At 41.1% G+C, this 27,146-nt stretch overlaps 1 protein-coding gene across 8 annotated transcripts in view; it reads left to right on the forward strand.

Annotated features, from left to right (window-relative positions):
- LRRC8D (leucine rich repeat containing 8 VRAC subunit D) overlaps positions 1–26,686 on the forward strand; it is a 114,799-nt gene extending 88,113 nt beyond the window's left edge. For all 8 annotated transcript variants that reach the window (XM_067726840.1, XM_067726844.1, XM_067726839.1 and 5 more), the window contains one exon: positions 23,760–26,686. In XM_067726840.1, the coding sequence (XP_067582941.1) occupies positions 23,762–26,329 (2,568 nt within the window). In that variant the 5' untranslated portion in view covers positions 23,760–23,761 and the 3' untranslated portion in view covers positions 26,330–26,686. The remainder of the gene's footprint in view (positions 1–23,759) is intronic.
- Positions 26,687–27,146: the final 460 nt, after the last annotated feature.

Consider the following 27,146-nt stretch of genomic DNA (forward strand, 5'->3'; position numbering starts at 1 on the left):
AGAAGTCACTATCATCACTGAAGGAAATTCATTATTATTATTAATTATCATTACCATGGTTAATTTCCTAGTTTTGAAATTGAATTTGTAGTACTGAATTGAACAGAACCCCACAATCACACCCAGCTGTTCTTTTCTGCTTTCCCCAACTTCTGTGCCCTTTTTTTTTTTTTTTTTTTTTGGCGCTCCACGGCATGTGGGATCTTCCCGGACCGGGGCACGAACCCGTGTCTCCTGCATTGGCAGGCGGACTCTCAACCACTGCGCCACCAGGGAAGCCCCTGTGCCCTTTTTAAAGAACAGAGTTTTACAGAATTTAAGGTAGACCAGGATTTTTCTGTTGGTGTCCTCAGCCAAACCCCGCTGTCAACCAGGACCTGGGGCTGGCTTTCTGCGGAAAAACCTGCCCGTGCATTGCGCCCAGCTGTGGTAGCCACTCGGAGATGTTCTCAGATGGGCTCTGGTGTAAGACCAATCCATGTGTGCGCATTTGTAGTAGCCACTGGATAAGAACCAGAATAATGACTCCAGAAAGCAAGGGTCACGCCTCTAACCTGCTGAGTCATCTCGGCTCAGCCTGGCTGGCAAGGGCTCCGCAGCTTCACTGGTTTGCTTTACTGCTCATTGCATTCCAGCCTGCCAAGGACTCTTTTGCAGATCAGTGGGGGCTCCTGTAGAAAGGGTAGGTCCAGGTGGAGCAGAAGGAATCTGAATTTATAATATGTGCTCCAGCTCATCTTGATTCAGGTGTTACTTTAGAAGAAACACAAAAGAATAGGTAACTCCAGCTCCTCCGTATAAACCTGTCAGCATTTACTCATGCAGAGAGGCTACTGTGATTGGTCACATTCAGAACACAAAGGGTCCCAAGGGGCTTCTTGGCCACCATTCAGGTGCTGGACTTCCTGTCTTCCACTGAGCCTTTATGCACAAGTGCCAGCAGCCTTCACTCCCATTTGTCCTAATCGTCCAGGATGTGCATGAACAAGAAAAATAAATACCAAAGAACAGACGAGTACTACGTGAAATTTTGTCTGGGAACTTGAAAGCTAAACAGTCTCAGGCCAAAAAATACATTATCTTTACTTCTTTTCTTTTCCCTGCCCTGGCCTGATGTAGCCTCACTCTTAACTTACACCACTCCATGAAAAAAATTTTATTAACCTCTCCTAAACTTTGTTCTTTTGCTTGTCTTCAAGTATTTTAGGCTTTTCCACTTCTGAATCAGTCTTCCCCCCCCCTTTTTTTTTTTGGCGGTACCCGGGCCTCTCACTGTCGTGGCCTCTCCCGTTGCGGAGCACAGGCTCCGGACGCGCAGGCTCAGCGGCCATGGCTCACGGGCCCAGCCGCTCCACGGCATGTGGGATCTTCCCGGACCGGGGCACGAACCCGTGTCGCCTGTATCAGCAGGCAGACTCTCAACCACTGCGCCACCAGGGAAGCCCAGTCTTTCCCCTTTTGAGATCCCTTCTTCCCCCAAAGAGTTGAATCAGTAAGCATGATACAGATTCATACCCCTAACATGGAAGAGGAAAAATGGCAAAGCCCTGCAAAGCGGTCACAAAATGTTAAAGCATCAAAAATCTTAGACATCTTAAACTTCAAGAGAATGTTTTTTCCTGTAGAGCTCAAACTTATGAGTTAAAATGCACTAAACTTGTATTATTATTCATCATCACATGCGATTGCCCTGTTTCTAAACTGCAGATGCTTTATGGGAGGGAACTTTGGTCTATCTTCAGGATGTGGTCTAGGTGTAAACAAAGTACCCAATGACAACTTGATAGGGTGGTTCAAAGAATTTATTTTAAAAACATTTGCTACATATCTTTTGTATACCAGGCAATTAGGATCTAACTGTTAAATGACAGATATAGAAAGATCAATAAGACACAGTCTCTCCTCTGGAATAACTTGCATTCTGTTGGGTAAACAAATAATGATATCCTAATGATTACCTGAACGACAGCAAATAAGGTAGCATGGGGACTCAGCTACTCTGAGTGGCTTACTCAGCCTTGGCGTATTGGGTGGGAGGCAAATGGCTTTCATTGAAGGATGTAATTGAGTTTGGATTTTAAGTGTGAACTGAATCTTAGAATAAGGACAATGTAACACAGTCTTTCATTTTACCCATAAGGAACTGGAGACCTAGAGATTTTAATTGCCATTGCTAGGATACAATAGCTAGTCAATGTCAGACAAGAGTTCCACTGGAACTTTACTATTTCTTCTAGAAATAGAATTTGAGGTACCCAAAGAAATAGTTGTTTGGGGAAAATTGGATCGACTTTGAGTATAATTTCTCCTGGAACAACCTGTTGTTTTTAGTCACATTTATAGTAAAGCTGTCTTAAAAGGATTGATTAACTGTTTGTATGAGACTAAAGTAACAGCTCTCCTGGTACATGGACTAGCTGCATTATTTTAATACTTTATTACAAAAACAGTAAAAGGGCAGTCTGGAAACTTGCTAATTGGAATAGTTCGTGACCCCCAGGTAATCTTGGAGCTATAAATCATTGCGCCAGATATATCAGAAACTTAATAAATGGCACAAATTATTTGAATGTTGAATCCTATCTTTAAAAAAACCACTTCTATAAAATTATTAAAATATCACTATACTTTTGGGGGTTTTTTTTTGTTTTGGGGGGTTTTTTTGCGGTACACGGGCCTCTCACTGTTGTGGCCTCTCCCGTTGCGGAGCCTGTGGACGCGCAGGCTTAGTGGCCATGGCTCAATGGCCTAGCCGCTCCGCGGCATGTGGGATCTTCCCGGACCGGGGCACGAACTCATGTCCCCTGCATCGGCAGGCGGATTCTCAACCACTGCGCCACCAGGGAAGCCCTATACTTTTTGTTTTTAATTAGTTCTAGGATTATAAGGATTCGATAGATGAGAGAGAGTGGCCTTTTGACCTTTGGGGTGCCTAAAATTTCTGTTTCTGTAAAGTTTATTTCTAAATTTTTGACCATATGTCCAGAAAGCACTTATAAGTTTATTTTTCATATCATTTGCATTCCTGATTAGTAGAATTAAATAGACTAATCTAATACGCTCATCAAGAATCATTTGAATGCCTTCCTTCCTTATATTTCTCTAAAATGATTACCTGGACAACCTGCGAAACAGTGTGTGTGTGTGTTTAGTTTCGCCTCCTGGTCTGTCAGTTTTTAACTCTGTGGCTTCATGAACTTTATGAGGATGATGTTACCTAACATTTCTCAGCTTTTTTTTTTAAACTGTAAAATTAGGGAAATAATTTGCCTCAGGGAGTTGTTTTAATTAAATGAAATTGTTTTTGTAAAACCCCTCCCCCAGTGTGCCTGACACATACTTAAATCTCAGTAAAGTATAGTTTGGCTTACTTTGCTTCATGTCCTGCGAATATGTTAGAACAGAGCAAACCTGTTTTGTATAGAGAAAAACTATCCTATGCTTTTCAGAACATTGTAAGGACATGATAAATATACTGCCTCTCTTTATGCTTTTGGGGTTCTGGTGAACATTTTTTGCAGCAGCCAGTTTTAATGATTAATTTTAAGGCCTGAACCCAAGCATTATTGACTAAGATAAAAACCACAAGCCTCAAGAGTCAGTAAGTATTGATGTTGGTTGAGAGCCAATGGATGAATGATGTTTAATATATTAAATATTAAAGGCAGAATCTTTTGGTTTGGTGAGTGTTGCTAATGCTGCCAGTGAAAACATCCAGTTTGATTTACAGAAGTTTAATTTTACCTGGATAAAATCCATTTCACCTGACAGTTACTATATAATAATTCTAAAATACTGTTAACAACCCAAATAATTTCCTAAAATTCTGTGGGAACTCAATGAGAAAAAAATAACTTTGTTATTTAAATGCTTATATTTTTCAGTGGGTGGCTAAGTTTGCATCTTTAATATTACCTTGATTGCTGAGTGTTTTTTTTTTTTTTTTTTTGCGGTACGCGGGCCTCTCACTGTTGTGGCCTCTCCCGTTGCGGAGCACAGGCTCCGGACATGCAGGCTCAGGCGGCCATGGCTCACGGGCCCAGCCGCTCTGCGGCATGTGGGATCTTCCCGGACCGGGGCACGAACCCATGTCCCCTGCATCAGCAGGCGGACTCTCAACCACTGCGCCACCAGGAAATTTTGTAGAAATATGGGCTTCCCTCCTCCTTTATTTCTGCTTTTCTGTAATTTCCAAAATATCATTCAGAATCATACTTAGTATGTTGCATTCTCCAGAATTCTGCTTAAGTGTGTTTCTGAAGCAGACAACCTACATTTCATCATTGATTCATTGAATTTTCCATACAGTTCTAAAAATATGAAAATTGTGGATTGAAATCAAATTGGAAACTTTCAGGCTTAAGAGTATTTTTAGAGGAGCAATTCAAAAATGCTAATTAATACACTTTGGCAAATCACAACAGCAGCTAACTCAAGTAGCCCTTATTTTGTGCCAAGTACTGTTCTAAGTACTTGTGTGTATTAGCTCATATAATCTTCACAACAGTGAAGAGGCTGGTGACATCATCACTGTTTTCATTGCCATCATCAATGTCATCACCGTCATCATCACCACCATCATCATCACCATCACCACCATCATCACCGTCACCATCACCATCATCACCATCTCACCACCATCATCATCACCATCACCATCATCACCATCACCATTACCATCATCATCACCATCATCATTATTTTTATTCTCCCTTTTCCTCCTCCTCCCAGCACGCTACTCCTACCACCACTTCCATTTCATCAATGAGAAAACTGAAGCAAACTGAAATCAAGTAACTTACCCAGTAGCACAGCTAATAACTAGTAAGGTCAAGAGTTTAACCCAGGCAGTCTGGCTCTAGGATCTAGTTTCGTAATTACTACACGTAGGGCTAACTATAGACGCAGCTCCCACAAGCTTCCACAGACTTATAAGTATGATTTGTGTTTGGGTAATATTCTGAAAAATCTTATTTTTCAGGATTTTCTAGAATACAGTTATTGAGCACTTAAGCCACCTAAATTATTTTCACTGATGTGTGGGCTCTGAGCGGATGTATAAGAGGAGTTGTGCTGTGTATTAATGTTGCTTACAATCTCTCTAAGCCTAGTTTTCTCAGAGTTTTAGCCACAAGAGGGACATTGATAAATATGTCGTCTGATTTCCTTCTTTTCCCAATTTACAAATGAGAGGAATTCTTCCATGAGTCCCCCAGACAAAGTTAGTCATTTCCTGCTTTTTGATTCCCGAGGCACTTTGTTCATACTCTATATTTTAAGTAAGTACTGTTTTGTAGTTAATCTGTTTATATGTCACTTCTTTCCATCCCCCACCCTTGCCTCCAAGTGGGTTCTTCAATTGCTGGAACCAGGTCTAATTTGTTTTTGTCTCCCACTAGTCTGGTGACAAATGGATGAATCATGTTGCCTGGAGAGGTTAAGGGACTTGCCCAAGAGTAGCCGACCTGAAATGTGAACGGCTTTCGTGACTCCTCGTCTAGTACTTACCACTCATGTGCTGCCAGAAATGTTTTCAGATGATTTGGATGCTCACTTACGGAGCTAGGACACAGTTTTCCTATTGTGTTTCTCTAGACTAGCTCATTTTTAAAACAACAACAATGATAGTGTTGATGAGGACGCTTCCACTGCCGCCTTTATCTCCATGTATCATTTTGAGGATGAAACGAAACCATAATATTTGTGAAAGCTTTCGAACTGGTAGAACCCCTCCTGCAAGGATGTATATCGCTGTTCCTCTAGTCTGTTATTGTGTGATTTACAAAGTATTTTCACACTCATAGTCTCCTTTACTGTTCATCCCACCCCTGTGAAGTGGGTGGAGTCTCATTGCCATTTCACACGTGAGAGAATGAGGCTGAGAGAGACTAAGTCCTTTCAGCTACAATCACAAGTGGCTGGAGGAAGCCCGAACCCAGCCACTATGTTACTCTTTCCAACATAGCCCCTGGCCCAAGGCTCAGAGCCACTCAGAGTGTGGTGGTGTCCCCCCAAAGCCTCCGGGAGTGAGCCTAGGAGAGATGAGAGCTAGGCTCTTCTAGGATCAGGGTAGTTATCTATGTGTGTTTACGTTCCAGTCACATTTTTTGTCTTCTCAAAATGTAGGGCCTGGGCACAGAAAGCTTTGTAAGATACAGTGAGCAAGGCGATTTTGAAGTGGCCAGCCAGCCCTGGAGCAAGCAGCCGCAGCATGGGGGCCGTGTGGGTCCAGCAGAAGGAGGCTAACCCCGCCATTGCTTTAGTCTCAAGGGGGAGTTCCTTACTACCACTCTCAGGAAATGAAGGATGATAAATCCAGCTGCTGCTTCCTGTTTCTATAATTCTGAGATTTATTGTTTTTAACGGGTAGAATGCTTTATTTTTAAACCAGTGGAAAATACCCTCAACCTGTTCCTTGTTAGTATTTCCTTAAAAACTAGATGTACTCACTTGGGCTTTAAAGTGTGTGTGTGTGTGTGTGTGTGTGTAAGGGTGTGTGTGTGCGTGTGTGTGTGTGTGTGTGTCTGAAATTCCCATGATGCTGCCTGAGCTGGCTCACTGTCTGTTTTTCAACAACAGAAAGAAAACCAATTAACGCAGATTTTACTGGGCAGGAACTTCTGTTTGAGATTGGTGACAGTCATTTAGAGGAGGCCTGTAATTTATATCAGTGGTATTACCATCATGCTTGTGCAATTCAGGTCTGGTTTTTCTTCTGCTTGTTGTTATATTATTAGTGAATAAAGACCTGAGTCATTTAAGAAACACACTACCTCCTCGCGTGCCATAGTTCATGGAAAGTCGCCATTAGGTATAGATTACCAGGCTGAAACTTGGTGGATTTGATTGTGTAACCAATGACTCCATAACTAAAAGTAATAGGTAGAAATATTTTCTCTAATGTCAATTTTTTTATTGCCTAATTTAAGAGAAAGAGAATGTGTATAGGAGTGCCAGTGGGGCATCATTTCAGAAGCACTAAAGGAAATTTATTCAGCAAAGTAGAATTTTAAGAATGTAGGAAATATAGCCAGTCCCCTTACTGAGTAAGAATATTACCTCTAATTTAAGCCCTTGGCCCCTCCTTTAATAGTCCTGAAATCATAGCTATGGCAGTACTCTGTTCACAATGGGTAATTAGTACATGTTGCATTTAGGAACTGGCTGGCCAAATGACTTCTTTACACTTTTATAATTACAGTTACAGTTTATGTTAAATGAATTCAGAATAAAAAGGAAATCTTCATGACTTAAAGACAAGCTTATACTGGATATTTGGTCTGACTTTGTTAACATCTCCTGAAGATAAGTAAAATTGTGAGACTCTAACACTTATTAGAGGCCCATTCTAGTATACTTGGTGCTATGGAAATCTCCAGTTCTAATCTCAGCTATGCCGTTTCCTTGTTGCAATGGTTTTTTGGCCAAAAAAACGAAGTTGACACTATTTCTTTGTCTCTCAGTAGTTTGTAAGTATCAGATTAGTTGGAATCCATGCAAGTGCTTTTAAAAACTGAGGTGATAATAAAGACATTAGGTGATACTCTTATTAAATGGCACTCGGGCTGTAAATTGTAATTTCACGTTTCAGGCTTTGCTCCTTGTGTCGTGAGGCAACCTTTGAACACACGGTTTTGTCTCCTTCGCTTAAGAGTTCCTTCTAATAACTTGTGAATTGGTGGGGGTGGGATTTAATTTAATTTGAGCTAATCTCGAATTTAAAATAAGCTGAAGGGGGCAGTTATGGGCTTGGTAGGGGCAGTCAGATCTGGGTTTGAATCCTGGTCGACAGTATTTTAGCTACATGTTCTTGGTCAAACTCAAACTTTCTAAACCTCAGTTTTTCTCTCAGTAAAACTAGAACAGTAATACTACTTCTCAGGGAGGATGTGACAATTTAATGAGCTTGAGTGTGTGAGTGTTTGGTCACTCAGTAGGGATGGTGTTCTTGTCTCCTCCTGTATGTTTGCAGAAGTCTCAGTGTTGCCTGGTGAGATGCAGCCTGAGGGTGCCACCCAAAGATGGTCTCCCCACCTCGTCTTTTCCCCCCGCATACTGCGGCCAGGGAAAGGAGGAGAAAATGAAGCTGCTTTAGGTCACTGACACTCTCCTTAGGTAATAGTAAATATTTCTTTTCCCACCTTCTTCCTTTCAGTGTAATCTGACTTGAGTTCTTTCAATGCTTGACCTTCAAAGGGAGTTTCAGTGGGTGAGAAAGCCTGACACTGTTTGGAATCCTTGAACGTATACAGAGCTACTCAGTCATATGTCCATGGGCTGTGTTTTCTTTTCAAAGTTATATGAGTTTTGGAATTATTTTTGTAAGGCACTTTTTTTTTTTTCCTTTAGACTTTTTCTGAAAAGGACCTTTTAAAGTTTTACGACCGGCTAAATAATATGGTGGTTAGCAAGGTTAATGTTTACCAGCTCACTGAAGGGAAAAGCAAACAATATATATCCAAACTCTGTTTAAGAATTTCCATAGAATTACAAATCCTTTAATCTTGATACCTTTATGTAGTCATAACAGCATACCTACTTGGGTGAGAGCTCCCAGTAGAAATGTGTTTACCGTGTATGGTTTAACTTTATGCTCGAAATGAGAAACAGACATATGAAAACATCTCTGTACTTTCTCACTCTGTTATTTTTAACTTCTAACTCCTTGCTCCTTTTCATCCTAAAAAATAGACCCTTCCATCAAACCTGCCTCCTCTTCTAGCTGTTTTCCCAGCCTTTTGTTTTTCTCCCCAGCTAAGAGAAGCGAACGTTCCCTTTCCCACTTACTGCTTGCCCACGGTGGGCCTGACTTCTTCCCGGAGAGAGCTTGGGCCAAATTCTCAGGGGACTCTCAGCTGCCAGACCCAGCAGCCACTTTCTTTACTCCTTAACTTCCTTGACTAGCTTGTGATAAGTGCTACTGCCTTCCAGTCTCTTCTTGAAGTGTTTGCCTCCTTTGGCTTCCAGGACAGAGTTCTCTTCTTCCTTCTCTGACCCTTTCTACTCCCTCTCCTTTGCTGAATCCTTTTCTTCTACCTGTGTCCTAAATGTTAGTCATCTCCAGGGTTCTTTGACCTTTTCCTCTATGTGGACTCTCCTAGGGTGGTCTCACTCTTCATATACTGATTAGTCGTAAAATGTAATTCCATCCCAGGTCCTTCTCAGTAGTCCTGAGATGCAGGTCTGCTGACTACTAGACATCTCTACTTAAACTTATTATACCAATTCTAGTTCTTGACGGTGAAAAATTGCGTTTACCTGGAAATCATCTTGACTAGTAAAACTTCTCATTTCCCTTCCTCCAGTCTTTCCTCCCTCTGGTCCCCCTTGCATACTCTGGATAGAATTCTTTCTGAACTGGAATGCTGATCTCATTACTCGCTTTGTTCAGACCCTTCAGGGGTTCCTTATTGTCTCTTTCTAATTTAGATCTGAGAGGGTTGCACATTCCCTGAGCCCTACTCCTGCAGAATCCCCCACCCTTTTGTGTTCTGGGAAACCACAAAGGAGTACTCACAGTGAGTCTATCCAGACCTTTCTATTTCTAGATGCTTTTGTTTAAGAGGCATTTTTTTAGTAATTTGAAATGTATTAATTGTAGCACCTGCTAAATCGCTCTGTCGGAGACCTCTAGTAGAATGGCTTAAATAAGATAGATATTTCCTTCTCATATAACAGCCCAGGTGTGAGCAGTCAAGGGCTGGCAGGACAGCTCTGCCATGAGCACATGGTCCCTGAGCTTGTGTCTGCTTCCCTATTTTCTAGCCAGCAGGAAAAGGGGAAAAGGAAGGCCAAGTCCAGTAGCCTTGTCTATGTGGAGGTTACCAGGAAGTGAACAGTCCCTTCTTCTCACAGCCTGTTTGTCCAGCTTCGTCACGTGGCCATCGCTGGTTGCAAATGAGGCTCCGAAACGTTATCTCTAGTTGGCCGCAGTGCACCCAGCTAAACTGAGTGTCTGTTACCAAAAAGTAGAAAAGGAGAATGGTTTCTGGAAGATACTTAGTTGTCTTTATCACAGAAAGCAAGAACTATGTTGATTAAAAAGTCAAACTGGCAGAAAGTGAGTGATCTTTTTGAAAAACTCATCTGGACCTACTCTGGAAGGTTTCGGCAGTCGCAATATGTAAGTTATAGGATTCATTCAACACATTCTACTGGTTTTCCTTCCCCTTCCAAAAAAAAAATATATGTTATTCAGGGTTAAGAATATATGAACAAAAAGGGCAGTTTGTAGCTCTTATCCTCAACTAATGCCTCTGTGGTAAAAATTGGTGGCACCGAAACATGAGCATATATACAGAGTAATGCTCATAGCGTGGAATTTCCCTCTACACTCGCCATTTATATTTTCACATTTAGTACAACTTTGGGTAGCATTTTGTCACCATCTTCAGAACATTTTCTGAAAGGTAATGTTGACAGATTCTTTCTCAGTGGTGTTAGCATTCATCCTGCCGCCGTGTATTCTTCACTCTCAGATGTGTAAGTAAACGTCACCTGTCAGTGTGTTGCATATTGGATCAGTTTCTCAGCTGGTGTGGCTTGGCACACACGTAACAGCATAAGTACCTGTTTGCTGAAATACAGATCCTCTCAGCCCCCAGTGCAGAGCACTCCACCTGGGAGCAGCTTCAGCGTTTTCCCACTTTGTACAGTACAAATATTATCATTTTCTACAATATCCTATTGGGGAAGAGTGTAAGAAATGCTGTTTAGATGGTTTGTGTCTATTTCTTTTCCTTTTTTTTCCAATTCTACATTTCTTACTAGAAAGTAGTTGTAATATGTAACATGCTACCGTGATAAAAGGTCAGTCTCCATTCGTAAACTAGTATAGACTATCATGAGACATCAACTACTTTGAATTGACTATAGTGTGAAATAGCAAAGTTAGGATGTATCTACAGATTATTTGTCTAAAAAAGATCTAGACTTGTTTATACATGCCTTACATAACGGCTTCAGATATTTCTAGCCCATGTGGCCCATACTTAGGGTGACAACAACTCCTGGTTTTCCTGGGAGAGTCCCAGTTATACCATAGCCTGGCATCTCACCTTGTTTAGCATTTGTCACTCTCAAGAGTTTTCCAGTTCAGAAGGTGAATTATATGTCTACTTATGTTGCATATACCTGGTCTCAGCTATCACAGTTTTCTTGACAGTCAGATACTTACTTTGATGTCATTTTTAGGGCTGTTTACCCTAAATAATTCTGGGCAGAATGGTGTAGTGGTTCATGCTTCATCTTTTCAAGAATACCTAAGGTAGGCATGGGCAGACCTTTAAGCTCTGGGAACACGAGGACTGTATCTATCTTGTTACATTATGTATATTCTCAGCAACTATCACATCACCTAAAGCAAATATTTGTTGAAACTGTAAATGGTATGAACTTGATGGCTTCATGACAACAAAGGTTTTCTGAAGTCTCTGATGGGCAAGATATCTTCAACTGCAAATCCCTAATACCTAACACAATGTATAGTGTTTGAGAATGAATCGATGAATGATTGAACAGCCACTCTCCGTCTTAACATTGGCAGCCTCTACCTAGTGAGACTGGTCCATCAAGACAGGAGGCAGTATGATTATGTTCTCATGTGTTGCATGTAAAGTTTACACAAATGAGCCAGTTGTTTCTTGGTTATAATGATTTGTTTTTACTGTTTTGGCTCTCATGAGAAAGAAAGGAAGATGAGATTTAATTGCTCCAAAAATGATCATACCTCAGAAGGATAAATTCTGTCACTTAGAAGATTTAGACCTTAGTTTACATCCAATATCTGATACTTTAGTCTGGAATTCCCAGTGAGTGTTCTAGGAATGAGTACCAGATGGCTGAAATATTAGTTCATTCATCAGCTGAAAGCCTCGGGCCTGACTGTGTTCACCCTCTTAAGTTTACCCAAAGGCGTGTAAAAATGTCCTCTTCTCTGTGGGCCACAACATGAACTGGGCTGGGAAGCACCATTAATGATCTCTACAATTAGAATAGTAGGTACTTAAATAAATACATTGGCACCATTGGCACTCAAGCATGTAACACATTTTTTCAAAAATGTTACCTTGGGCCGTTTTCTCAGAGTTAAATAGATGCCGTGCTTTAGCAGAAAGTAAATATCCCGAAATCTCCAGAGTCAAAGATCTTCATGTAATCTTCAAAGAAGCAACTCATCTGAGATAACTTACAGCATACTAAGTTAGAAATTATGTATTTTTATAATTAAAGTGATTATGTAAAGAAATTATGTACCTTCCCAATTCAAAAGGTTTAGGGATTTTTTACAAACTGTGGACTGCTCAATTGTGGTTCCATTTTATAGCTTCACTAATTCTTTATAAATGGGGCAAATGTTATAAATTATAACATCATGACTGTGGCTCTCTGTTACAGCTCCGTTAGTTTGTTATAATTTGGGGAAAAGGAGAAGAGCATGAATTCCATGCACATGTTAGCTAGTGAAAGTCTTCCAGTTAAACATCCTATCAGACCTGCTTTTCTAAAGATCATTTGTAATTTTCACAAGAGTTACACATATAGGTGCTAAGTCCTTAGAAACAAGATTAAGCAAATTGAATATGAATAAACACTCCTTTGAAATAGAACAAAAGTGATATTCCACCAAGTTTGCCAATTTATCATGACTAATTCTAAAATAAGGCCTTGTTTGCATTCCTCTAAAAGGCTAACCCTTTGGGGTCATTTTTAGTCAACTCTAAGATGGTTTCTAATGTTGATAATGAATTACACTATAATAGAGATTATGTTATCAAAGGTCATTCATGATTTTTAAGAGTTTTGATTGTCCTTTATCTCTGCGGTATTTGATTTACACCTTTATTCTCTTGAAGTCAGCTCCTCCTTCTCTTAGTTTTCTTGATTTTCTTTTCTCTCTTTTCTTCATTAATTTTTTTTTCACCCTCAAAGCCTTCATGGTCCTTTTTCCTCCCTGTTGCCACCACATTTCAATCCTGGGTTTTCCTCAAGGTCTCCCACCTTCCCCAATTTTTTGGACATCTAGGGCCAATTTTGGAGAGTATTTAGTGTGGGAGCATCCTGCTATGTGCTTAACGTTATACTGGGTGATTTGGTATCTGGTCACAGTGGTATTTTATCCCCATTTCACTGATAAGGAAAACAAAGGCCCAAGTTTACACAGCAAGTGATGTGAGACATTATTTGTGTTCCTGTTTTACAGTTGAATTGGTAAGAGGTGGAGATGGGATGAAATCTCAGGCAGGCTATCTCCTTAAGCCACGTTCTTATCCATTATGCTACCAACTTGTTAAGAATTGAATTCCATTTTAAATTATTAGCTCAGAAAAAGACTCTAGATTATCTGCGCATAAATGACACCATTTCTTGATTATCTTTGTACACGTTTAAAATATTTGGTTTTGTTCTCATACTATTACCCCTTATACCTTTGCTCCACCTTCATTGCTACCCTACTGTTTGGCTATTGTTTACTTATAAAATGTAAACTCATCTCAATATTGACCTAAAGAAAGCACAGTGAAGAATGAAACTATGCTGCCTTCCCGTCTCCCTTAAAAGGTATAAGAAAGGGTTTTTATTTTTTTTTTTTTTACTGTTCTGTATCGTTCATCCCAGAAACCAGATTTTATTAGCATGAATAATCACAGGCTTTGAGCACAGGTAGGATTCTTACGGTGTTACATGCTGGCTCCCTTTTGATTATGTTGCACATAATGTTCAGTGAAATACATCGTATGTATGTGTTCTCCAAATATAGATGAATGCAGACTACTTGGGGTTTTAAAATTGTGCTTCACCCCAGAAGTATTACAAAAAGATAGCTGTCAATCATCTGTATGTTGATAACACTAAAGTAATGTTTTTCAAACTATCTAAGCTTATAGATTTCATGGCCAAGTATGTGAGGGCTTATATTTCTTTTCATTTATTATATATAACCTACCTGCTTTTTAAAAGGACTTGAAGAAAAAGAAAAGAATAAAGGATTCTGGAAGATGTATGAGGGGAAAAAAAGGATTTGAAGGGCTTATGAAAAAAGATTCAGTTACAATAAAACCATGTAAATGGATGTAAAAGAAGAAGGGTATGGAACAGTAAGTAGAGAATTAAAAGACATCTGGGAGTCAACCTTGACACCTTTCTCTCCTTCATCCTCCCCATCCAATCCATTGAGTCCTGCTGTTATTTCTTTGGCCTGTTAGCTCACAAATCCACCCATTTTACTCACTTAGTTCTCCATCAGTCACAGCCTAGTCTTTCCCTCCGTCCTTTGCCCAGAGCAGTGCAGTAGCTGCCTTCTTCATCTCACATCTTCCCTCACTGACCTGTACACTAGGCCTGCAGTAATCTTTTCAGAGACACAAATCTGACTTAACCCACCTCCCCCCTCCACTAAAAACACATCAGTGGCTTCCCACTGCCCTTAGGTTGATGCCATCAGAAACGTTCACACGGCCTCATCTCCTACCACCCGTTCCTCTCACTCCCCAAGCTCCAGGTCACTGACCTTCTTTTAGTTCCTCAGTATTTTCTGCTCTCCCTCTCTCTCCACACGGCCTTTGGACGTTCTGGTCCAGCCCATTGTGCACTCTTTCTTCACCCCTCATGTCAGTCCTGATTTCCTCCTCAGTCTTACTGACTGGCGGAAAGTCCCGTGTTATCCGCCTTCATAATCCCAGGCAAGCAGGGAAGGTCTGGCTTTTCTGAAATCTGAAATTGGGGGAAGAGGCCTCTTTAAGAAAAAGAACACCAAGTTAGAGACATAAAAGTAGGTGCAGGGCCTTGAAAGGGGCCTGTGGAAGGAAGCTTGAGTTTTCACTGCACAGCAAATCTGCCTCTGCCTGTTCTTCTTCTTGGTAGCTCTTCTCAGTTGACCATTTTCTATATCCAGTTACAGAAACATTTCTCTCTGTGAGAAAGGAAATAGGCCTGAATTTGCTCACCAAGTTTTCTCCAGGAATGTGCATCATGTTAATACTTGAGTATACAGTGTATATTTCATGGATGAAGGGATGAGTAAGTGAATAATTAAATGATGACTCAGGGGCTTCCCTGGTGGTGCAGTGGTTGAGAGTCTGCCTGCCGTTGCAGGGGACACGGGTTCGTGCCCCGGTCCGGGAAGATCCCACATGCCGCGGAGCGGCTGGGCCCGTGAGCCATGGCCGCTGAGCCTGCGTGTCCGGAGCCTGTGCTTCGCAACGGGAGAGGCCACAGCAGTGAGAGGCCCGCGTACCGCAAAAAAAAAAAAAAAAAAAGAAGACTCAGGCCAAGAGTTAATGTTTATAATACATATATAAAATTTAGCCAAATTTCTTGAAAGCCAAAGCTAAGTGGAGAACATCTGGATTCCATGGCTCTTTATCAGTAATCATGAAAGACAAACTTCTTTTCACAACTAGTAGTAAAGGTGTATTTGTATAGGGTTCTTTCTATAAAACAGCTTATTGAACACAGTGAATAATAACAGTGGCTAATCTTATTAAGCACTTACCGTTCTGGGCACTCGCTCAACACTTTGACACGGTTTTCTGATTTAAGTGTTTATCAACTCTAGTAAACTGTGTGTGTATGTGCACAGTTAGATACAATCAGAACTTCCGCATCCATTGCCCAGGGGGAAGGGCAGCAAACTCCCCGGCGGACAAGGAGAAGGAAGGCATGAGGCTCTGGCAGCTTCATTATCTCATATAATGAAGAGTTTGCCTCTCTGGCGCTCCTTCCTCTCTGGCCTTCTACATCACCTGGCTGTGTGTTTAATTGGTGCTCATTTGCCTCTGCCCTAGAGTTCACACTGGCTTGTCACCTGCTGTCCATCAGGAATCAGATCTCAGTCTTCTGTCCTGGTCAAGGTTTTGAAGGTTTTAAAGACGAATTTACCTTTGTCTTTTTGTTTTCCTGTAAAATGTTTAATTATGAGCCAAACTGCCTGCAGATGGTCTATCAGAATGAGTTACCTTCAGAATAACCTGTTCCAAAGGATTGTGTACTACTGTCCATCTGGACAGTGAAGAACGCCTGTCAGAACTGGTCATTTTGACTTTGGCATAATTAATAGTGACCTTATGTGTCACTGTAATTAATAGTGGCAGCATTTGGCTCCCAGGTTCAGTGTTTTCTGAGCCCTCTCCTAGAATGCTGTTACAGGGCTGCATGATTCATTCAGTTACAGACCTTTATTAAGTGCCTGTCCTCTGCCATGCCCCGGGGACATGCAGATGGAAGAAACTCTCCTCCCTTTAGGTTAGGGATTCAAACCCAGGTGGAGGGAGAAAGGGAACTAGCCAGACTGATGGAGCTCCCAGTTCAGAAGGGTCATGAGCAACCATTGTCTAACTCTGCATACGTTTTTAGTACTGATGGCTAAGATCCCTAATAAACTGCGAAGTAGCTTTTTTTAACTAAATAAGCTACCTATCCAAGGTACACTGTATCAATGTCTGAGTATCTTTTCCTAACTTCAAGAAGTGTTTTGAGAGTTAGTAAGTAGAGCACCGGGTCAAGGTACTCGCATGCTTTCTAGCAGTCTTTACCAAGCCAGGAATAAAACCTGCTGGGCTCCCAGCTGTCCATATCCAGAGCAGATATCCATGGGTTTGTCATCAGAGGGGCATTCTGTCTGTCCCAAAGACAGCTGGAAGAGAATGTGGCAGACTTCCCAGGACCATGGAAAGCTGCTAGGGTTTCAGGGAGCTCCATCCTAGTTCACTTCCCTTAGCCCAGTTTCAGGCATGTGCCGGACATACTCTAGAGAAGCAAGATTGAAGGTGAGTGACCTTAAAAGGAAAATGGTCATTTTGGGTCTAAGTTTCTATCTTACAGATGGAAAGAAGCAGCCGAAATGCAAATAAAGCTCCCCTTAGAAATCCCACTGGCTGCCTAGTAAACTGGGTGAAATTATGATTGTAAAGGTTTGACCAGACACTTAGTTCTGATCTTGGGATGGCTTTCTCTGGATCCCTTATTAAGATCCGTTAGCTGCTGGCTCTCTTTTTAGGGGCTAGTCAACCATTTGCCCATTATGTCTTTTCTCTGTTTGTATTTACTCCAGGCTGCTTTCTCAGTCAGGACAGCTACTTTATTATTATTATTCCCCTTTTTATCTCTAGGATCTGTATCCAGCACACAGAGTATACTCCATAAATATTTGTTGAATAAAATGAAGTTTCTAGTAGAGGGTATATTACGAGAGTCCTGTAGGTCCTGAAGCATCTCTGAAATTCTGTTGGCCAGAGTTTGTGGTTAAGGGGAACGCTAGTGATAACTTGTAGAAGAGACTCTGATGTTGTGTGGAACAAAATGTGGAAGCCATTGATTTAGAGGCTTTTCCGTATTGTTCCTTGAATGATATCTCATTTCTAGCTCTCAAACATGGGACTTGACTTTTAAAATTAAAAGCTACAAGAAAAAGCAAAAAAGTTCACAACGGTGTGTTAACTCATTTGTTATATTTCCTAAGATATTTTGCCTTAGGTCTACTAAAGTGTATTTAGAGTTACATTTCTCAGCTTTGAGCTTTGAAGTAAATTTTCTCTGTGAATAGCAGTACTCTAGAGAAAAACCTCCAACAGGTACTAAAGTATACTTTGTGTAAAGTTCTTTTTATAGTTAACAAGTTCTGAAATTTTTATAGTCCTCTACTTTCAGGCGTTAAATGGGTGGGTTTTGCCCAGTGTGGAATCTGATTTTGATAGGGTTTATATAAGAAGTTTCCTGAAAACTCTGGAATTTTTTTCTTTAAATATTTTTTTCAGTTATTTTTGAGGTATCTAAACCAAAGTAGTGTTAGAAGAAAACTACTTTTAAAAGTATAATTTCTTATCATAATCTTTAAGAGGGAGTAACACTAATTGTTTTATTTGTATACAGAATTATATCGACTATAGAGTATCTTGTATAATTGTAATCCATAACTGTTAACACTTATCTAATACCTGTAATACAGAGCTCTGTTGGAAAAAAACTGAATCATTCCTTCTCATTCTATATGTGAAGCATTTATTTTCTTTAACCATATGAATTTTAGGTACCTGAATTGGGTATGGTGTGTGTGTATCCATGCACTAGTGTATGTTGGGTGTTGAGGAAGGGTTATTCGTAGTGAGTGTGTAGCTTATTACCTCTTTATGAACTTTAATTTGTTTTTCTTTTACTTATTTCTGTGTAAGATTTGAGAACTTGATCCTCACCAGTCTCTTGGGTGTTCTCCCGTTTTCCCAGTTTGACCAAGAAGGCTGATTGTTTTTTCACAGAACACTGTAAAAAGAAAATGAAAGTTGGTATTTGATTGGGTAGGGAACTCATACCTAGGTGGGAAGTGTATGTATTAGATTGATTAATCAAGCTATTTGCTGCTTCTTACATTAAACTCTTTTCATTAAATGACATTTCAAAGCCATTTGACTTTCTTCCTTTTAATAGGGGCATGAAGACCTAATGCAGATGGGACAAGTTTTTTAAGTTTTAGTAGGTGATCATATTTTTCTGTTTTAATGCTAGACTTTTTCTGTGTGGTGGTAATAATCTCATTAATGTAAGTTTTCCAGCAAACACTACCACGTTTATACTGCTAATAAACAGGAAAGAAAGGGCAAGATTTGAATCCTGGTCTCTTTGGCATCAAAGTTGTGCTCTTTCTAGTATAATATGCCACCTCCTAATATAAGAAATTTTAATTGAAATGTTTTTGAATAAATGAAATTGAATGCAAAGTTTTATTGTCAATCATTTATTACAGAATGAGTTCTGTGAACATAGTGCTACGTGCTAGTTCAAAATTCAAGAAATTGGCCCAGTCTTTTTCAGTTAAAGACTGATTAAGATGGGCTTGCTTTCACCTTAATGATTCTTTTTCTACATTCAGATTTAGCAAACATCTTTGGGGGCTTAACTTTGTGTCAGACCCTGAACTGGTATTTCCAATGCATGACCCACATGACCCTGAGAGGTGTTGATATCAGGATTTTATAGGTGAGGCATGGATGCTTAGAGAGGATAAGTAAAATGCTAAAGACTTTTCTCCAGAGCCAGTTCAATTCAATCATAATAACATAGCGACCATCTAAAAATATGTTTGAACTTAGAATGTACATAGTCTAGCATGAGTATCTACAATTAGGCTATAATCCTATCTACTTTCACTTTCCTATTTCAGTTGAGAGTCAGTTTAGGCAATAAAATTAACAAAGATTGAGGTCTAGCTTCTACATTTTAATAGTTTTACCGGGATATAGTTCATATACCATACAATTCACCCATTTAAGGTGTACAATTCAGTGTTTTATAGTATATTCACAGGTTGTCAGGTTCAGGGTTGTTCTGAACCAATTGGTTATTGGTTTATTCCATTATTAATGGCAGTAAGATAAGAAACAGAATCACATATCATAAAATAATATAGCTCCATTCTTTTATTTTCTGATTCATCTTTGTCCAACCAAAGTCCAGTAACATTCCCCTTTCAGTTCAAGTACAAAAAGCTTCCTCAGCTTCCATGAGAAATGTTTGCTTACAGGAATATTAAGCTGATTTTCATATGTGCCATGGAGAAGTCTTGGAATGTGAAATCCACTTCCTTATAATGTAATTCTTTAAGTTCTTTGCAACAGACATATAAAGGAGAGCCCAGAGCGTGTACACAATTAGTACTTATTAATGTGCCTTCCTCGGGTTAAAAAAAAAAATCCCCTAATAAACCATTTATAGCCATTCTGAGTCCTGATTCACTAAGGAGATCAAGCCTCAAGATAACTAAGTACGATCTCCTCTCTCATTGACTTGACTTTTAAATTAGAAAGTCACCTGAGGATCATAATAGACTTAATACACTATATTATATGAATATGTATTTAACGTCCTTTGTACACACACACATACACAATGTACGAAAAGCAACTTTTATTTTCAAAGTGCCACTGCATCTTTAATTCAGTTAGTGGTTGAAGCACTCCCAGCTCTGCACCCAGTTTTTGATAGGTGAAATAGGAGAACGGACACATTAATTGAAGTCCTATGTTCGAGATAAGAGCTAGTCGGTGGCTGACATTGCAGGAAAGTACTGGTTTCCTGCCTTATGGCCCAGGCACTTCCTTATAACTGCATTTAAACCATCTGTGCCTTGGTTTCCATCTCTCGGCTTACCCATTAAATGTGATACCTATTGAGGGGCATACTAGACTAATAATAGAATGACGTTAGAGTTATTTGTAGTTTCTATAACATAATTTCTCCCATGTGTCTATGTCATTGACTTGCTACTTCTTCTGCCAAAATTATATTCCCACCACCCCATGGCAGTCCCCATCCTTCCAGTCTCATCTGAAAAACCAGATCTTTGTGAAATCCTCCCACTAACCAAATGCAAATGTGAGTTTTCCCTGTCCTGTGCCTCTCCTATACCTTGCATTAACCAGGTCAGCAATTTTCTTACCATGTCATAATAGCACACTTATTGCTTGTCATCCCCCATTAGACTGGGAGCTCCTTGACGGGCCATTTCTCTCTTCTCCTCCATGGTGCCTGACTTGTGGTTTTCTTGAATTCTGAGTCAGTGTCATAAAAGGTTGTTTTGGGGAAGGTGATGATTACATAATTTCACTCCTCTGTCTCTTCAAAGCCAAGGACAACAGTGAGAAGGTCTTTCCTTCAACGGCCAAGCCTTAGCCAACAGCTCAGTCATTGGATGACAGCGTGATAGAGAAGGAGGTTTGAAGATGAAAGATTCTGTTAGCTCTGTCACTTAATTGGCTCAGGAAGGTCATTTAAGATTTTTGTGCCTCAGGTTTCCTCATATCCTTGGGCAATAGTAATGCCTAGTTCACTGGGTTATTGTGAGAATCAATTGAGATATTTTATGGAAAAGTAGCTTGCAAACTGTAAAGCACTGCAAACATGAGAAGTAAAGAAAAGAGATGATAGAATTTGGTAGAAAGAACAGGTGGTTTGGGCTTAAATGAGGTTTTAAATCCAGACTCCACCACTAATTATTTGACTTCCACAACTTAACTCCTATGAGCCTATTTCTTTACTTGTCAATGGGAGGTAATAACACTTTGGCAACTTAGAGTAATGTTGTGAAGGTTAGATGGAATTCAGGCAGTGTTCCACTTGTGTTCTGTCTGTATACGTTCAACTATTACCAGCCAGAGCTTTTGTACATCGTATATTCATACCCCTGCACGCTCTTTTCTGTGGCAGATTGTACCCCAGGGAGAGTAGGCCCTTCTCTCAAGCTGGCAAGATGGACAGCAAGGGGAGGCTGCCGGAGAAGGTTACGGGTTCGCCTGGCCTTTGACCCCAGCCAGCCTGGGTGTGCCTTGGGACAGGGGTGAGGCAAAGCCTCAGTCTCGTGTCCCAGCACATTCCTAGGGCAGCTGTTTCTGCTACAGCTTCTTTTACTATTTCTTTTTGAAACTCCATATTGAAGTTGAAGCATGCATACGAAAAAGGCACATAGCCTTAAGTGTACAGATCACGTTTTATGAACTGAATATTCCCTTGTAACCAGACCATTCATTCTTGTTGCTGCCTGATGTTCCACTTTGTAAATATACCACATTTCATTTTCCCGTTCTAGCGCTAAAGGGCATTTGGATAGCTTCCATTTTAGGGCTGTTGCAAAGAGTGCTGCTGGGAATGTTCTTGTTCATGTCTTTTGATGAGAATGTGTATTTCTCATGGGTATATAGTTAGCAGTGGGATTGCTGGGCAATAGAGTTTGCATATACTCAGTTTTGGTAGATATTAAAGCAAAAACTTGCCAACACAGTTCTATGAATTCACACTTGCAGCTGCAGTGTTTAGGTGTTCTAATTGCTCCACAACCTCACATCCTTGGTATTACCTGTCTTGTCATTTTTTTTTTTTTTTTTTTTTTTGCGGTATGCGGGCCTCTCACTGTTGTGGCTTCTCTCGTTGCGGAGCACAGACTCCGGACACGCAGGCTCAGCAGCCATGGCTCATGGGCCCAGCCGCTCCACGGCATGTGGGATCTTCCCGGACTGGGGCACGAACCCGTGTCCCCTGCATCGGCAGGCGGACTCTCAACCACTGCGCCACCCGGGAAGCCCTACCTATCTTTTTAATTTTAGGAGTTCTGGTGGATATTATAAGATTGTGTAGCATTTTGGAAATAGAACCATTCCCTCAGCCCCCAAACCTCAACTTTAATACATTCATTTTCAGGAATGTGCTGTGTACAAAAGCAGGGGATTGTATCAGATGCAAAGCTCCTGATATGGTGCTTGGTATATGGAGGGAAGATGACAAATGATAGCTGCTATCATTATCATCATCATCACTCAATGCCTTCTCTGTTCCTAAGGGGAGAGAATAGGGCACGGTAGATACAAAGGTGAATAAGACATAGTCTCTACCCAGGAGGAGCTCAAGAGCTAGTTGAAGAGACTAACACTGGAAATAGATTATTTTTAGACAGTATGGTAGGAGCTTGAGAAAGAGGTAGTGCTTGAGCTGGGACTTGAAGAATACATCAGAGTTCAACAGAAAGAAGAAAAAGGAAATGGGCTGGAGGAAATGGCAGGGGCCCAAAACCCTTGTTGGGGAGTGGCAGCGTGAACTGCGTGCCGGAAGAGAAAAGCCATCTGAGGCTGGAGTCGTTGCGTGCTGGTGTTGGTTGTTCGGGTGTTATCGCCCTTGAAGGGAGATGCTGGGCCGAGCTGGTGACCATTCAGGGTCAGTGTGACATTACGGTACTCTACTGCTGTGTTCTCTGCCCCCCACCTTTTTTACCTTTTCTTCCTCCTCTAGGAAAGTAATCAGCCTCTTCTTCTCTCTCCTGGAATCAAAACCTGTCCCAAGTACAATGTGCTTGAAAACTACCATTGACACTATGACAGCTGCAGAATGTCCCTGGTTACAAGAATCCCAGTTTCTTTGCTGTGTGGTCCTTTAACTTTTTATGTTGAGGACTGGCTTCGAGTTTTTATTCTTTTTTTTTTTTTTTTTTTTGCGGTACACGGGCCTCTCGCTGTTGTGGCCTCTCCCATTGCGGAGCACAGGCTCCGGACGCGCAGGCTCAGCGGCCATGGCTCACGGGCACAGCCGCTCCGCGGCATGTGGGATCTTCCCGGACCCGGGGCACGAACCCGTGTCCCCTGCATCGGCAGGCAGACTCTCAACCACTGCACCACCAGGGAAGCCCCCGAGTTTTTATTCTTGCTTGGGTCCAGGTTGCTTGTGGTGGCAATTAAGTTTAATAAAATGCTCTTCTGCCCAATACAATATATAGACCGTGAATAAATGTTCTTGAGGAATTTGGATGTTGATGATGGTGATAAAGGTGATGATCAAGAACCTGTACAGTGTTTCATTGGTTGAGCGTCAGCTGTGTTTCAGGCATTGACTGTATAGCAGTAAGGAAAATGGACATGATCCCTGTCCCCGTGGAACTTATAATCTTATGGGGGATCAGACAAGTAAACAGTTGGTTCTGCCAGTGTGATGAGGACTGTGATGGATAGAGGTACAGAGTCCTGTGGGAGCACATCAGAGAAGCACCTCACCCAGACTAGGGATCAGGGAGGGCTTCCTGGGAAAGGCAGCAGAAACCTGATAGCCTCATGAAGGAATGAGGAGGAAGTATTCCAGGTAGAGGAAACGATGCATAGGAGGAGCACGACGCAAGGGAGAATGGCTGGTTGGAGAAACTGGAAGAAGAAACTAGAAAAAGAAAGCATTTTCTCATTTAATGTTTTCACTTGCATCTGTGTCATAATGTCTTTTGTTCACCTGTTTTCTAGGAATGTTTACCCTTGCGGAAGTTGCTTCACTTAATGACATTCAACCAACTTACCGAATCCTGAAACCATGGTGGGACGTGTTTATGGATTACCTGGCTGTCGTTATGTTGATGGTAGCCATCTTTGCAGGAACCATGCAACTTACCAAAGATCAGGTGGTCTGCTTGCCAGTATTGCCATCTCCTGTAAATTCAAAGGCACACACACCACCAGGAAGTGCCGACGTTACCACCAACATCCCGAAGATGGAGTCAGCCACAGACCAAGACCAAGATGGGCGGATGACGAATGAGATTTCCTTTGGCGCATCTGCTGTGACACCTGACATACCTCTCAGAGCCACATATCCTCACACAGATTCCACGGTTCCAAATCAGGAGGCAAAGAAAGACCCAACAGGCCGAAAAACAAACTTGGATTTTCAGCAATATGTATTTATTAATCAGATGTGTTACCACCTGGCCCTTCCGTGGTATTCTAAGTACTTTCCGTACCTTGCTCTTATACATACTATTATTCTCATGGTCAGTAGCAACTTTTGGTTCAAGTATCCCAAAACATGCTCAAAAGTAGAACATTTCGTTTCAATATTAGGAAAGTGCTTTGAATCTCCTTGGACTACTAAAGCGTTGTCTGAGACAGCATGCGAAGACTCGGAGGAAAACAAGCAGAGAATAACAGGTGCCCAGACTCTACCAAAGCACGTATCTACCAGCAGTGATGAAGGGAGCCCCAGCGCCAGCACCCCAATGATCAGCAAAACTGGCCTCAAATTCTCAGCTGAAAAGCCCGTGATTGAAGTCCCCAGCATGACCATCCTGGACAAAAAGGACGGGGAACAGGCCAAAGCCCTGTTTGAGAAAGTGAGGAAGTTCCGTGCTCACGTGGAAGACAGTGACTTGATCTATAAACTCTACGTGGTCCAAACAGTTATCAAAACAGCCAAGTTCATCTTTATCCTCTGCTACACTGCAAACTTCGTCAATGCGATCAGCTTTGAACACGTCTGCAAGCCCAAAGTCGAGCACCTGACGGGTTACGAGGTGTTTGAGTGCACCCACAACATGGCATACATGCTGAAAAAACTGCTCATCAGTTACATATCCATTATTTGCGTTTATGGTTTTATCTGCCTCTACACTCTCTTCTGGTTATTCAGGATACCTTTGAAGGAATATTCTTTTGAAAAAGTCAGAGAAGAGAGCAGTTTCAGTGACATTCCAGATGTCAAAAATGATTTTGCGTTCCTTCTACACATGGTAGACCAGTATGACCAGCTGTATTCCAAGCGTTTCGGGGTGTTCTTGTCAGAAGTCAGTGAAAATAAACTGAGGGAAATCAGTTTGAACCACGAGTGGACATTTGAGAAACTGAGGCAGCACGTGTCACGCAACGCCCAGGACAAGCAGGAGCTCCATCTGTTTATGCTCTCAGGTGTGCCCGATGCTGTCTTCGACCTCACAGACCTGGATGTGCTAAAACTCGAGCTGATTCCAGAAGCTAAAATTCCTGCTAAGATTTCTCAGATGACTAATCTCCAAGAGCTTCACCTCTGCCACTGCCCTGCAAAAGTGGAACAGACTGCTTTTAGCTTTCTCCGTGATCACTTGAGATGCCTTCACGTGAAGTTCACCGACGTGGCAGAAATTCCCGCCTGGGTGTATCTGCTCAAAAACCTTCGCGAGCTGTACTTGATAGGCAACTTGAACTCTGAAAACAATAAGATGATAGGACTTGAATCTCTCCGAGAGTTGCGGCACCTTAAGATTCTCCACGTGAAGAGCAATCTGACCAAAGTCCCCTCCAACATTACAGATGTGGCTCCACATCTCACCAGGTTAGTCGTTCATAATGACGGCACTAAACTCTTGGTACTGAACAGCCTTAAGAAGATGATGAATGTCGCCGAGCTCGAACTCCAGAACTGTGAGCTAGAGAGAATTCCACATGCTATTTTCAGCCTCTCTAATTTGCAGGAACTAGATTTAAAGTCAAATAACATACGCACAATTGAAGAAATCATCAGTTTCCAGCATTTAAAACGACTGACTTGTTTAAAATTGTGGCATAATAAAATCGTTACCATTCCACCCTCCATCACCCACGTCAAAAACCTGGAGTCACTTTATTTCTCTAACAACAAGCTCGAATCCCTACCTGTGGCAGTGTTTAGTTTACAGAAACTCAGATGCTTAGATGTAAGCTACAACAACATTTCCATGATCCCAATAGAAATAGGATTACTTCAGAACCTGCAGCATTTGCATATCACGGGGAACAAAGTGGACGTTCTACCAAAACAGTTGTTTAAATGCATTAAGTTGAGGACTTTGAATCTGGGGCAGAACTGCATCACTTCCCTCCCAGAGAAGATCGGTCAGCTCTCCCAGCTCACCCAGCTGGAGCTGAAAGGGAACTGCTTGGACCGCCTGCCAGCCCAGCTGGGCCAGTGTCGCCTGCTCAAGAAAAGCGGGCTTGTTGTGGAAGATCACCTTTTTGACACCCTGCCACTCGAAGTCAAAGAAGCATTGAATCAAGACATAAATATTCCCTTTGCAAATGGGATTTAAACTGAGATCAGATGTGCACATCCGTGTGCAGGAACAACTTCCTAGATTGCAAGCGCTCCTGTACCAGTTATTGCAAGATAATGCATTTTAGGAGTAGATACACCTTTAAAAATACAAGAGAGAGGATGCATAGAAGGCTGATAGAAGACATAACTGAATGTTCAACGTTTGTAGTGTGTTAAGTCATTCACTTCCAAATCTTTTTCTTTTTTCTTTTGGGGAAAGGGAAGGAAAAATTATAATCACTAATCTTGGTTTCTTTTTAAATTGTTTGTAACTTGGATGCTGCCGCTACTGAATGTTTACAAATTGCTTGCCTGCTAAAGTAAATGATTAAATTGACATTTTCTTACTATACCACCTTTTTTTGAGGTGTCTTGATTTACTTTGCTTAACTGGTGCAATAGTCCTTTAGCTCAGACCTCTGAAGGCGCATCAGGTCCACTCTTGTAAATTTAGATTCGCTGAAATACTGATTTCGTTTTTGTTTTAATTTCAAGCACCTCAAATAAGCACTTCTTATAATATTTAACTGGTGCTACCACTTCTGAGAATCCCATTTTATAGATTTTACACTCTGAAAGGCCTGGAATGCAGTAAAAGTGTGTAGGTCGTCGAGGGAGTTTTGTTTGTTTGTTTGTTTGTTTTCTAAGAATAAATAACAAGAAAAATAAAAGAATGCTCTCCTTACTCATAGCTGTCTTTCCATAGTCTGGAGTTCTGGTTATATGATACATTTTTCTATCACTACTATAGAGCTGCCAATAAATAGAAAATATTATTTTTAAATAAATTTAATTACAGGCAAAATAAAAAT

This window comes from Pseudorca crassidens, chromosome 2 (assembly GCF_039906515.1).
Source record: "Pseudorca crassidens isolate mPseCra1 chromosome 2, mPseCra1.hap1, whole genome shotgun sequence".
Taxonomy (NCBI): Eukaryota; Metazoa; Chordata; class Mammalia; order Artiodactyla; family Delphinidae; genus Pseudorca; species Pseudorca crassidens.